This window comes from Fragaria vesca, linkage group LG4 (genome assembly GCF_000184155.1).
Source record: "Fragaria vesca subsp. vesca linkage group LG4, FraVesHawaii_1.0, whole genome shotgun sequence".
In the NCBI taxonomy this organism is placed as follows: Eukaryota; Viridiplantae; Streptophyta; class Magnoliopsida; order Rosales; family Rosaceae; genus Fragaria; species Fragaria vesca.
In genome coordinates, this window is record NC_020494.1 from 21,793,272 (window position 1) to 21,806,674 (window position 13,403).

A 13,403-nucleotide genomic window follows, 5' to 3' on the forward strand; every position below is an offset into this window, starting at 1 on the left:
CAATTTTCATTTGGGTCCATATAAAGGTAGTTTATGGACCCATATCAGAGGTTGGGGAATCATTTTGAGATTGCAGTGGCCAATGGAGGACCAAAACACATTCAGTTGTTTCCTCATATCTGCATTATTCCTCTTTGCAATCACTTCTCATCCATAAAATCCAACTAATAAACAGCTATTAGCCTCATAAATCATCTACTTAATGTTGACATTTATGCTATTTAGCGTAGTAAACCATGTAGTATGACATAAAAGCCTCCTTGATCAATTTCGTTTTTGCTTGGTTTTGTGTTAGGTTAGCCTAACGATAGATATACTGTTAGACCAAACCACAACACTTAATTCACTGAACCATTAATTAGACATTAATAAATTGAGCTAGTTCATTACAGAGGAGCAAGATTATTATCATCATCATCATAAAAATCAATCCTCAGCTCTCGACTTGTCTCTTTATTTTTGACAATTTGGAAAGCTTTTGAGATTATAGCCATGCCGGATTTTTGAGGGGTGTGACCACAGCCTTGACTTGCAAGTAATTCTGAAGGCCGTAAATACCCTTTTCTCTTCCAATTCCACTCATCTTGTACCCTCCAATAGGAATCGTAGCATCAAACACATCAAAGCAGTTGATCCATACAGTACCAACTCGCAATGCACGTGTCAATGTGTTTGCAGTGTCTATGTTCTGTGTAAATACCCCTGCAGCAAGGCCGTAGCGCGTATTGTTTGCCCTCTTTATCACCTCATCAAGTTCCCTGCAATAAGTCATATTGTTAGCTGTAGTATTGATGTCAGGGCCGTACAGGGAGAAGATACAAAACTTAATTTATTGCTTACTTGTATTTCAAGACCATCTGCACTGGGCCAAAGATCTCATCCTTTGCTATCTGCATGTCATCCTAATCCACGAGACAATGATGATTAGATTAACCATATGCAAAGTTTGAATTCTTGGTGAATATGGTTATGAGGTGCAGTGTAGAATATTACCTTCACATTTGAGAATACAGTGGGCTTGATGTAGTAACCTTTTGAGCCAAATTGTTCTCCTCCTGTTTCCAGTGTCGCTCCACCTTTAATACCGTAATCTATATACTTCAGGATCTTCTCAAATTGGTCTGAATCAATCTGTTTAACATGCATAAGCCTCAATCAGTATAACGTAAATGGCCTTTAGTGCAGCAAGTTTTGATTCACTAGATTAGTTCAAAGCTTAAACAAATAAATTCAGTAAAAGAATTTGTTGCCTCATGAACACTGATTACCTGAGGACCTTGCTCAGTGCCCCCCTTGAATGGATCACCAACTACACGTTTCTCAGCACGTGCCTTAGCTTTCTCTACAAACTCATCATATACACGTTCATGTACAAAAGTACGAGAACCAGCACAGCAACATTGTCCCTACAAACAGAGGTGTGATGAAATCAGCATACGATTTTTCTCTCTTTTACGAATCAACAAGTGCATTCAATTTTCTGTAGAACTACCTACAAATCTACAATGCTTAGCATACCTGATTAAAGAATAGAGCAAGATGAGCCATCTCAACAGCCTTGTCTACATCAGCATCCTCACATACAATAAACGGAGATTTCCCACCAAGCTCCAAAGTTACTGTCTTAAGATTGCTTTTAGCAGCTAGTTCAAGTACAATTTTACCAGTAGCAGTTGATCCAGTAAAAGCAACCTGCACAATACCTTTAGTAAGATAACAAATTACTGCAAAACTCATAATTCATATGTAGTTATTGCCGATTCATAATTTACCTTATCAATGTCCATATGACTAGCAATTGGGGCACCTACAGTTGGACCAAAGCCAGAAACTATATTCAGAGCACCTGGAGGCAGTCCGGCCTGTAAGAAGTACAAGTAAACCGTTCAACATGAAATTAGTAAATCAAACCAACATTGAAACAAACACAGTAGAAAATGACGAGTTTATCATAAAAATTGAGACAGACAAGTTTGATTCATGAATGAGTACCTCATGCAACAGATGTGCAACATAGAGAGCAGACAATGGTGTCTGCTCTGCGGTCTTCAGAACAATAGTGTTCCCACATGCTAGAGCAGGTGCAACCTTCCAAGCAAACATGAGAAGAGGGAAGTTCCATGGAATAATCTGACCTGCCACACCTATAGGTTCATGCAAGGTTTGCACATGATATGGTCCATCAGCTGGAACGGTGAGACCGTGAATCTTATCCGCATAACCTGAGGGATATCCAACACGTTAAATCACAAGTTCTGTTGAAAGGCCAAAAAACATAACGTGCAGTTGTGTTGTAGAATATAGCCATACCAGCATAGTAACGAAAAAAACGTGCAAACATTGGTACTTCAATTTTAGCAGATTGTTCAAATGGCTTCCCATTATCCCAGGTCTCAAGTGCTGCTAGTTCATCATTTTGTTTCTCAATCAGATCAGCAAAGCGGAAAAGGACCCGAGATCTTTCCTGCACACAAGGTGATTTGTAAGGACAAATTTAGTAAAGCACTGAATTTGAAAACTTTCACATTCCATATTGGCACTAGCAGTCTAGCAAATAATAAGTAAAAATAGTAAAATAAAGAACTGTTACATAAGCTGTCATCTTTGGCCATGGTCCTTCATCAAATGCTTTTCTAGCAGCAGCAACCGCACGATTTACATCTTCAGCATCGCCTTCAGCGACATGAGCAATCACATCTCCAGTCCGAGGGTCCAATGTGGGAAATGTTTTTCCTGAGACCAAAGCGAACATCAGAAATTCAGCACTGATCAAAAGAAAAACTATGTTCCCATCAATGGAAAAGAAAAACTCACCTGATGCTGCATCCACAAACTGGCCATTGATCAAAAGCTTAGTGTGACCTACTATGACAGGTGGAGTAATTGGGTCCTCAACAGCAGCAGCAGCAGTGCTATATTTACCAATTCCTCTACTTACAGAAGAAGACCTCCCTAACAAAAGTAGTATCAACCAATGAGTGACATATAAAATCATAAATGTCAACATTTGTACATGACCCTTTTGTTTGTTTTTTTACTTCTTCTTTTTTTCCTTCAAAACAGAATCAAAGAGACTGTGCAGAAAGACAGTCAAACATCTCCGCCTTCATTTGGCTTAGCACTCAACACACATTGGGGGGTACCCTATAAAACACTAAATGGGACCCCTCAGGCTGATGCAGGGGCGGAGCCAGCCCAGTCTTGACTGGGCTGGAGCCTAGGTGAGAATTTGAGGTCAAAAAAATTACTACATCACATACGAGAGCTCCGATCCTCCAGTATGTTTCAGCTTTCCGATGGCGGATCGAAGAATAGTGTCGACTATGCCGAGCACCTCTGATCCTAGCTAGCCGAGAGGCTTGGTCTGGGTTAGGCCGGTGCAAACCCTAGTTGAGCTTCCAAATGCGTCAGTTTCGGCGGCAATTAGAGCTCCTATAAGATGATGAAACCATTGGATTTCTGGTATCAGGGAAAGAAACTCGGTTGTTAATGGTGACGGAGTTGTGAGCGGCTCTGACGGTGTGAGCTGGGTTTCTGACGGTGGAAGGGTCGCCGTGATTGACCAGGAGTTTGAGGAATGATGAGGTGTGGAAGGGCAGTGGGGTGGCAAGGTTTGGCGGTGGATATGGAAGAAGAGAAGCAGGTGAGAGAAAGAGGGTGAGTCAAGTCAATTAAGTTTGGAATCTTTTGGAGGTGAGAGAGAGAGAGAGAAGCAACAAAAATATAAGTGAGTTGTTTAGGTAGTACTAAAAAAAACCTGAACTAAAATAATGAAAAAGCAACTGTGTTTGGGTAGAATTCTAAATGTAGCAACTGAGTTCAGGTAGAAATCTAAATGTAGCAATTATGTTTAGTATTTTGTAAAATCTCTGGCACCAGAGTTTTGTTTGTCGAATTTTTTGTATGTATTACAATTAGCTCTGGTGATATTCTCATCCTGGCTCCGTCACTGGGGCTGGCTCCGTCACTGGGGCTGATGTGAAATCATGTTCATTTAGATTATGATTAGATTAATGTCACTTTCAAAATCTCAGAGATAAGAACAGTAGGTCAAGATTGTGGTGCCATTAAATACCATCACCAAAACAGAGAAAAAACAACCAAAAACATTCATCTCCATCTCTAAAACCCTACTGCAAATCCTTGTTTGCCCAAATACTAAAGCTTTTGATTGTTGGAAAAGAAAGGATCAGACTGAATTGAAAATCAAAAACTCCTCAACTGTATGCTCTTATAGTCGACAGTAATGTAAATATCATAAACAAGATCAATCATTTTTGCTCCATCACTATACGTTTCCAAAACGCAGGTGACCTTAAACCACTCTGATCCATCCAAAACATAAACAAAAGCCAGAACAAAACAAAAAGGAGTACTGAAAGAACTGGTAGATCATGATGTACCTTTAGAAAAGGAAGAAGCAGAAGTGAATGAACGAGACAAAAGAGACGAGACCCTCCGAGCTGCCATGATCAATAACACAAACAGAGCTCTAGTCTCTAGCTTCAAAGGAGAAAAGTATCAGCAAATGTGTATGATATTTATATATATATGAGTTGGTTGCATTGGTTAGTCAATAGCTGAATTATTAAGGACAACATGTTCATGACTTTATACTGAGGATAAAAATGTCTCACTTTTGGCCTCGTGATCGACCTACCACGAATTAATTCAATAACTAATGCATGGATCTTTTGCTTTCAGTTGTCTAATGCAGATGTTTTCCCCCACAATCATGATGAAATAGACATAGAGCTCTTAGGCCATGATAAAAGAAATGAATGGGTCATCCAAACAAATGTGTATGCAAATGGGAGTGTCAGCACTGGGAGAGAAGAGAAATTTTACTTCTGGTTTGATCCAACAACACAGCACCATCAGTACACCATCATCTGGAACAATCATCACACAGTGTAAGAAAAAAAGAAAACCAATTGAAATACATTGTACCAATTGGATTAATCTAAATTACCAAATTCTGAAAGTTCCCTAAATTTTCAGGTTTCTAGTGGACAACATCCCAGTGAGAGAGTTTGAGCATAAAGCTCATTCTTCCCATCAAAACTGATGTCTGTTTACGCAACAATATGGGATGGATCAGAGTGGGCAACACATGGAGGAAAGTATCCAGTCAACTACAAGAATGCACCATTTACAGTTTCATTTGCAGAAATGGAGATAAGTGGTTGCATTTCCAATCCCAGTGCTTCTGCTCCCAAATGTTCTAAGACCTCTTCAAGTTTGGACCCAGTTGAAGGACCAGAGTTTGTGAAGTTGACTAACCAACAAGTTAGTGCTATGGATTGGGCAAGAGGGAAGCTAATGTTTTACTCTTATTGTAAAGATACATCTAGGTTTAAAGTTATGCCACCAGAGTGCAAATAGTTCTGCGATTCCATCATATGTATAAGCTCATCAACTTAGAACACGATCGATTCAAATTATACAGTTTCACAATATTCATGTTCATCTGTACCTAATTACAAACAATTTTCATTTGGGTCCATATAAAGGTTGTTTATGGGCCCATATCAGAGGTTGGGGAATCATTTTGAGATTGCAGTGGCCAATGGAGGACCAAAATACATCCAGTTGTTTTCTCACTAGACATACTACCCGCGCGTTGCCGCGGTATTTCATTTTGTGAACAAATTAGAAGAACAAGTTCAAAATCATAGGCACTAAATCAGAATCTAAGTTTTTATCCTCCACTCCAAACCTGAGTGTTGCATGACTTGTATGAGAAAGTCTGTAAATAGATTGTATATGGGAGCGCTTGAAATGATTTGGTCTCTGGTTACGAATGACCCAATCTATCTATGGCAACCACCCGATCTTACAAAAATCATTGCTTACTCGTCAGTAGCCCGGGAAACAAAGTACATACATTATGCAACAGGAAACCAAAATAGTACAGATGTTAGTTCACATGTATTGCATCATCATTGGAGCTACAACGAAACGAATATTATACAACATGATGCAGATTGATATATAGTTTCTATTGTAATTTGTGCAAAGGAATAACTGCTTTACGTGTGTTTTTTTTTCTCAAACTTATATGCCAAGTAGTTAGAAGTTTCCATATTGCAAAAAAAAAAAAAAAAAAAAACGGGTAGAAACTGAGCTGAAACAGATAAAGAAATATCTCTTGAGATTGAGAGATTATGATATTGCTTGCTGCAAATAATAAATCACAACAATCAAGCTCAAGTACAATACACAAATAATAAACCCTAAAATAATAAATCACAACAATCAAGCTCAAGTACAATACACAAATCATATTTTGTCAAGTTAACTGCACAAAGTAAGACAAAAACTTCGATCTCTTCCATAGCTACACAATGCACATTTAAGTTTTAACTTCTCTGAAATGCTTTTTCTGCATTTTTAAATGAATGTCACTTTTCTGCTCGTCATACCACAGCATTTCTGAAAGCTAACTACAACTTATGATCAATGGTACTTCAGTTTGAAAGAAAAAAAAAGAAAAAAAAGCCCTATGTTAAAGTCCTACAACAACAAAAGTATATCCAATAATTCTATATTCAAATCCAAATTCTTTGCAACAATGAAGACCACAGTTTGTCCTACATTCATTTTTGTGAAGGCGTAAGACATAATGATTTCAACATTTGTCTTCTCACCTGAGAGTTGCGGCATATACTTCAACTCTTGAAAGATTTTTATCCAGAGTCTAAATTCTTCCACAACAGTGAAGACCAGAGTTTTGAAAGATTTTGCTAAATAGACGATGCACAATTTTTTTTGATGTAAAACAGTAATATATACCTGTAAAGCTCAACTTGTATAATGATTCTATGAACCAACAACAATACCAAGCTAAGCACTCTATTTTTGTGTGTGAACTGTAAAGGCAAAACAAAACAACAATGAGATTTATCAATAGAGAATAAAGGTAGCTTGTTTATCTCAGCAGTAAACCCAAAAGGCATCAACGCCTTCTTAAGTTTGATCACAATATGATAGTATTGTAATATACTTGAAAAGCTTCATTACGATTTCAATTTGAACAAACAAAAGAGCTGTAATATACCTGAATTCAATGGGAGCTATATATGAGAGCTCACTTATCATCAATTAAGTTATTGAATGGAAATCCAACTATTGTCCAAATTGATCTGCAAAACAAAAAGAAAAAAAATACAAAAGAAAATTTACATAACTGAGCATAAATATAATTATATGAATTCCATTTCATATTTGCTAACATGTTTCTAAAGTGGAAATTTCACATAAGTAGAACTCAAGAAATTAATATAAAAGGAATGCATACTTGTAAGAAAAGAAGAAACCAAGATAAAGTAGAATGCCAAGAGTTCACTATTTCCTAGATTAGCTACTGAATGTGACAATAGAATATCTTTTAAATCTGCAAAAGAAAAAAGAGCAAGTCGTTATAAAATTGACCATAAATACAACTATACAAATTCCGTTCCAAACATTAAAACGAATGCATACTTGCACGAAAAGAGGAAACCAAAATTCAAGGGTCCACAACACCAATATTTGCAGGTGTTAACCTGAAAATTGAACCTCATATTGGTTTTTCCCTCTCCTTTTTCTTCTTTTTCTTCGAAGTGTGCCTGCCCATTTTAGCTTAATAGATTGAGAATAGGCCTTTATGATTGTAAATGGGAAAAAACCATGCCAATAGCTAATTTAAATGAGCAAATCGGGATTCAATATAGAACATGTAAATTTTGAACAATATAGAATCACTTTACAATCATAATGAACAATTTATTCATTAACATGTAGGATGCATTACCTTGCCAAGAGTAACCTCAAGTTCTTAACACCATATAACCATCTGATTTTATATCTGCATTACAAAACCAACAAAAGATTCAAACTCACAAATAAAATTGTCAAAAGGCATGTATTAGAAGTATTGGAGAGGAATAGATCCCACATCAGAAAAGCGACAAATAAAATATAACTTATATGTGGATGGATTTTATCCAATTGTACCGAGACCTTTTGTGATTAAAACCCAACACCTTAAAGGTGGTTAAGTTGGGACAGTATCGGTACAATGTGATCCACGGGCCACGCTTGTCGCTGTTTAACATGGTATCATAGCGGGTCCCTCTCCAATTACTTCTCCAATTCTCATGGGCCCGATTTGGGTTCATTCTCTCGTCCGGTCCGGGATTCTATTCTCTCGCCCGGGTCCAGCTTCTTGTCTCACCATCGGAATGTTCCGATTGGATTGTCACCAAGTGTCCCTTGGTTAGTTCCATCCCGATTCATTCCACTTGCGGACCTTGAGTCAGGTTGCACGTGAGGGGGCGTATTAGAAGTATTGGAGAGGAATAGATCCCACATCAGAAAAGTGACAAATAAAATATAATTTATATGTAGATGGATTTTATCCAATTGTACCGAGACCTTTTGTGATTAAAACCCAACACCTTAAAGGTGGTTAAGTTGGGACAGTATCGGTACAATGTGATCCACGGGCCACGCTTGTCGCTGTTTAACAGCATGAAACATCATTTACTTTGTAATCCCAATGCTACGTGAGAACTCACCAAATTTGCAAACATTAACATTGTCATTCCCAAATAAAAAAGTTAGTTATCAATCCATAAGAACTCTTAACATAATTCATACCTATAGATTATTGTGTAAGCAAATAATCACTGAAAACATACTTGAAAGAATACATATTGCAAATTCTCCTAATTGTAGCTTTTGTCATGAGAAGAAATACTCAACATGTATGGTATGCTGTTACCTGATTGGAAGGAGTGGAATAGTGTTGTTATAAAGTGCTGCGACGCTTTATCTGCAAGACATAAAAAAAAATCGTTTTACCTTATCAGAAAAGAAAGGCCTAGAAGAACAATCAAAGTCAAGAATTAACTAAAATATGTAAACCAATTGCCAAAAGAAACCAACGATAATCAATCATACCTTTACCTATAAATACAATCACCCAAATCTAAATCACAAAACAATTTGAGAAATTGGATGTCCTGCAGAACAAATCGATGGAAACTGAGATAAACTAAAATGGGCAAGCACAGGGAGAAAGATAGAAGCTACATACAGATCATATCTGCATTATTCCTCTTTGCAATCACTTCTCATCCATAAAATCCAACTAATAAACAGCTATTAGCCTTATAAATCATCTACTTAATGTTGACATTTATGCTATTTAGCATAGTAAACCCTGTAGTATGACATAAAAGCCTCCTTGATCAATTTCGTGTTTTGCTTGGTTTTGTGTTAGGTTAGCCTAACGATAGATATACTGTTAGACCAAACCACAACACTTAATTCACTGAACCATTAATTAGACATAATAAATTGAGCTAGTTCATTACAGAGGAGCAAGATTATCATCCTCATCATCATAAAAATCAATCCTCAGTTCTCTACTTGTCTCTTTATTTTTGACGATTTGGAAAGCTTTCGAGGATTATAGCCATGCCGGATTTTTGAGGGGTGTGACCACAGCCTTGACTTGCAAGTAATTCTGAAGGCCGTAAATACCCTTTTCTCTTCCATTTCCACTCATCTTGTACCCTCCAAAAGGAATAGAAGCATCAAACACATCAAAGCAGTTGATCCATACACTACCAACTCGCAATGCACGTGTCAATGTGTTTGCAGTGTCTATGTTCTGTGTAAATACCCCTGCAGCAAGGCCGTAGCGCGAATTGTTTGCCCTCTTTATCACCTCATCGAGTTCCCTGCAATAAGTCATATTGTTAACTGTAGTATTGATGTCAGGGCCGTATAGGGAGAAGATACAAAACTTAATTTATTGCTTACTTGTATTTCAAGACCGTCTGCACTGGGCCAAAGATCTCATCCTTTGCTATCTGCATGTCATCCTAATCCACGAGACAATGATGCTTAGGTCAACCATATGCAAGGTTTGAATTCTTGGTGAATATGGTTAGGAGCTGCAGTGTAGAATAATACCTTCACATTTGAGAATACAGTGGGCTTAATGTAGTAACCTTTTGAGCCAAATCGTTCTCCTCCTGTTTCCAGTGTCGCTCCCCCTTTAATACCGTAATCTATATACTTCAGGATCTTCTCAAATTGGTCTGAATCAATCTGTTTAACATGAATAAGCCTCAATCAGTATAACGTAAATGGCCTTTAGTGCAGCAAGTTTTGATTCACTAGATTTGTTCAAAGCTTAAACAAATAAATTCAGTAAAAGAATTTGTTGCCCCATGAACACTGATCACCTGAGGACCTTGCTCGATGCCCCCCTTGAATGGATCACCAACTACACGTTTCTCGGCACGTGCCGTTGCTTTCTCTACAAACTCATCATATACACGTTCATGTACAAAAGTACGAGAACCAGCACAGCAACATTGTCCCTACAAACAGAGGTGTGATGAAATCAGCACACGTTTTTTCTCTCTTTTACGAATCAACAAATGCATTCAATTTTCTGTAGAACCAACTACAATGCTTAGCATACCTGATTAAAGAATAGAGCAAAATGAGCCAACTCAACAGCCTTGTCTACATCAGCATCCTCACATACAATAAACGGAGATTTCCCACCAAGCTCCAAAGTTACTGTCTTAAGATTGCTTTTAGCAGCTAGTTCAAGTACAATTTTACCAGTAGCAGTTGATCCAGTAAAAGCAACCTGCAAACAGATCACAATACATTTAGTAAGATACTGCAAAACTCATAATTCATATGTACTTATTGCCGATTCATAATTTACCTTATCAACGTCCATATGACTAGCAATTGCCGCACCTGCAGTTGGACCAAAGCCAGAAACCATATTCAGAGCACCTGGAGGCAGTCCGGCCTGTAAGAAGTACAAGTAAACCGTTCAACATGAAATTAGTAAATCAAACCAACATTGAAACAAACACAGTAGAAAATGATGAGTTTATCATGAAAATTGAGACAGACAAGGTTGATTCATGAATGAGTACCTCATGCAACAGATGTGCAGCATAGAGAGCAGACAATGGTGTCTGCTCTGCGGTCTTCAGAACAATAGTGTTCCCACATGCTAGAGCAGGTGCAACCTTCCAAGCAAACATGACAAGAGGGAAGTTCCATGGAATAATCTGACCTGCAACACCTATAGGTTCATGCAAGGTTTGCACATGATATGGTCCATCAGCTGGAACGGTGAGACCGTGAATCTTATCCGCATAACCTGAGGGATATCCAACACGTTAAATCATAAGTTTCTGTTGAAAGCCAAAAAACATAACGTGCAGTTGTGTTGTAGAATATAGCCATACGCCCATACCAGCATAGTAACGAAAGAAACGTGCAACCATTGGTATTTCAATTTTAGCAGATTGTTCAAATGGCTTCCCATTATCCCATGTCTCAAGTGCTGCTAGTTCATCATTATGTTTCTCAATCAGATCAGCAAAGCGGAAAAGGACCCGAGATCTTTCCTGCACACAAGGTGATTTGTAAGGACAAATTTAGTAAAGCACTGAATTTGAAAAACTTTCACATTCCATATTGGCACTAGCAGTCTAGCAAATAATAAGTAAAAATAGTAAAATAAAGAATTGTTACATAAGCTGTCATCTTTGGCCATGGTCCTTCATCAAATGCTTTTCTAGCAGCAGCAACTGCACGATCTACATCTTCAGCATCGCCTTCAGCGACATGAGCGATCACATCCCCAGTCCGAGGGTCCAATGTGGGAAATGTTTTTCCTGAGACCAAAGCAAACATCAGAAATTCAGCACTGATCAAAAGAAAAACTATGTTCCCATCAATGGAAAAGAAAAACTCACCTGATGCTGCATCCACAAAGTGCCCATTGATCAAAAGCTTAGTGTGACCTACTTTGACAGGTGGAGTAATTGGGTCCTCAACAGCAGCAGCAGCAGCAGTGCTATATTTACCAATTCCTCTACTTACAGAAGACCTCCCTAACAAAAGTAGTATCAACCAATGAGTGACATATAAAATCATAAATGTCAACATTTGTACATGACCCTTTTGTTTGTTTTTTTTACTTCTGCTTCTTTTTTTTCCTTCAAAATCCAAAACAGAATAAAAAAGAATGGGCAGAAAGACAGTCAAACATCCCCGCCTTCATTTGGCTTAGCTCTTAACACACATTGGGGGTACCCTATACAACACTAACTGGGACCGCTCAGGCTGATGTGAAATCATGTCCATTCATATTAATGTCACTTTCAAAATCTCAGAGATAGGAATAGTAAGGTCAAGATTGTGGTGCCATTGGTGGGATCGATCTGGTTTGATAATACCATCACCAAAACAGAGAAGAAAAAAACAACCAAAAACATTCATCTCCATCTCTAAAATCCTTGTTTGCCCAAATACTGAAGCTTTTAATTGTTGGAAAAGAAAGGACCAGACTGAATTGAAAATCAAAAACTTCTCAACTGTATGCTCATATAGTCGACAGTAATGTAAATATCATAAACAAGATCAATCATTTTTGCTCGATCACTATACGTTTCCAAAACGCAGGTGACCTTAAACCACTCTGATCCATCCAAAACATAAACAAAAGCCAGAACAAAACAAAAAGGAGTACTGAAAGAACTGGTAGATCATGATGTACCTTTAGAAAAGGAAGAAGCAGAAGTGAATGAACGAGACAAAAGAGACGAGACCCTTCGAGCTGCCATGATCAATTAATAACACAAACTGAGCTCTAGTCTCTACCTTCAAAGGAGAAAAGTATCAACAAATGTGTGTGATATTTATATATATATATATATATATATATATATATATATATGAGTTGGTTGCCTTGGTTTGTCAATAGCTGAATGATATATATAAGGGCAATATGTTCATGACTTTATAATAAAATGTCTCGCTTTTGGCCTCGTGATCTTTTCGAAGAAGACGGTAAAATCATGATCTCGACCCGCCACCCAACTATCTTTATTTTCTTCCTCAAACCAGGAAAAAGATCACTACCAAAACACAGAGAATTGTCTTCTGCACACTGTGAATATAAAGATAATTCGAGTCAGAATTGCGTGGCTTAAAGTCAGAAAAAATTTGGTTTTGATGTGGATAAGTTGGAGTTGATATTAACATGAAAGAAAATCGAAAATGATAAACTCTTACAGGTTATTTTAGTCATAATCGAAAATGATAATTGGTATGGAACTTTCATTATCATAATGGAATAAGATAATGTCATGATCAAGTTACGTAAGTGTTTGCCATGAACGACTTTTTTTTTTTTACCCGTAGATTTATGATACAATTGTTTATGCTACGTATCAGTCAGAAAAGCCTCGAAGAGATTATTGTATCAAAATTCAAGACCTCGTGACATCTGATATGTTATTTTACCATTATTTGATTCCTTTGTATAGGCTGGCTAGTGGCTACTGAACAAGAAAATATTTTTTATC

General features: G+C 37.5%; 2 protein-coding genes and 1 pseudogene across 2 annotated transcripts; 1 reads left to right on the forward strand and 2 right to left on the reverse strand.

The window, feature by feature from the left end:
• Positions 1-278: 278 nt before the first annotated feature.
• Positions 279-4,582, reverse strand: LOC101310892 (aldehyde dehydrogenase family 2 member B7, mitochondrial-like). Its single transcript, XM_004297593.1, has 11 exons — positions 4,404-4,582; positions 2,815-2,952; positions 2,591-2,733; positions 2,311-2,464; positions 1,993-2,222; positions 1,773-1,862; positions 1,519-1,692; positions 1,269-1,406; positions 994-1,131; positions 841-902; positions 279-758 (listed from the first exon to the last, which is right to left on the reverse strand). The coding sequence occupies exons 1-11, from the start codon at positions 4,468-4,470 to the stop codon at positions 485-487; spliced, it is 1,608 nt and encodes a 535-aa protein (XP_004297641.1). The 5' UTR covers positions 4,471-4,582; the 3' UTR covers positions 279-484.
• On the forward strand, positions 4,552-5,385 carry LOC101306330 (annotated as a pseudogene).
• Positions 5,386-9,273: 3,888 nt separating this feature from the next.
• Positions 9,274-12,729, reverse strand: LOC101311183 (aldehyde dehydrogenase family 2 member B7, mitochondrial-like). The gene is made up of 11 exons (XM_004297594.1): positions 12,593-12,729; positions 11,790-11,927; positions 11,566-11,708; positions 11,285-11,438; positions 10,959-11,188; positions 10,739-10,828; positions 10,484-10,657; positions 10,242-10,379; positions 9,967-10,104; positions 9,814-9,875; positions 9,274-9,731 (listed from the first exon to the last, which is right to left on the reverse strand). Exons 1-11 carry the CDS (start codon positions 12,657-12,659, stop codon positions 9,458-9,460), a joined length of 1,608 nt encoding a protein of 535 aa, XP_004297642.1. The 5' UTR covers positions 12,660-12,729; the 3' UTR covers positions 9,274-9,457.
• Between the last annotated feature and the right edge of the window lie 674 nt (positions 12,730-13,403).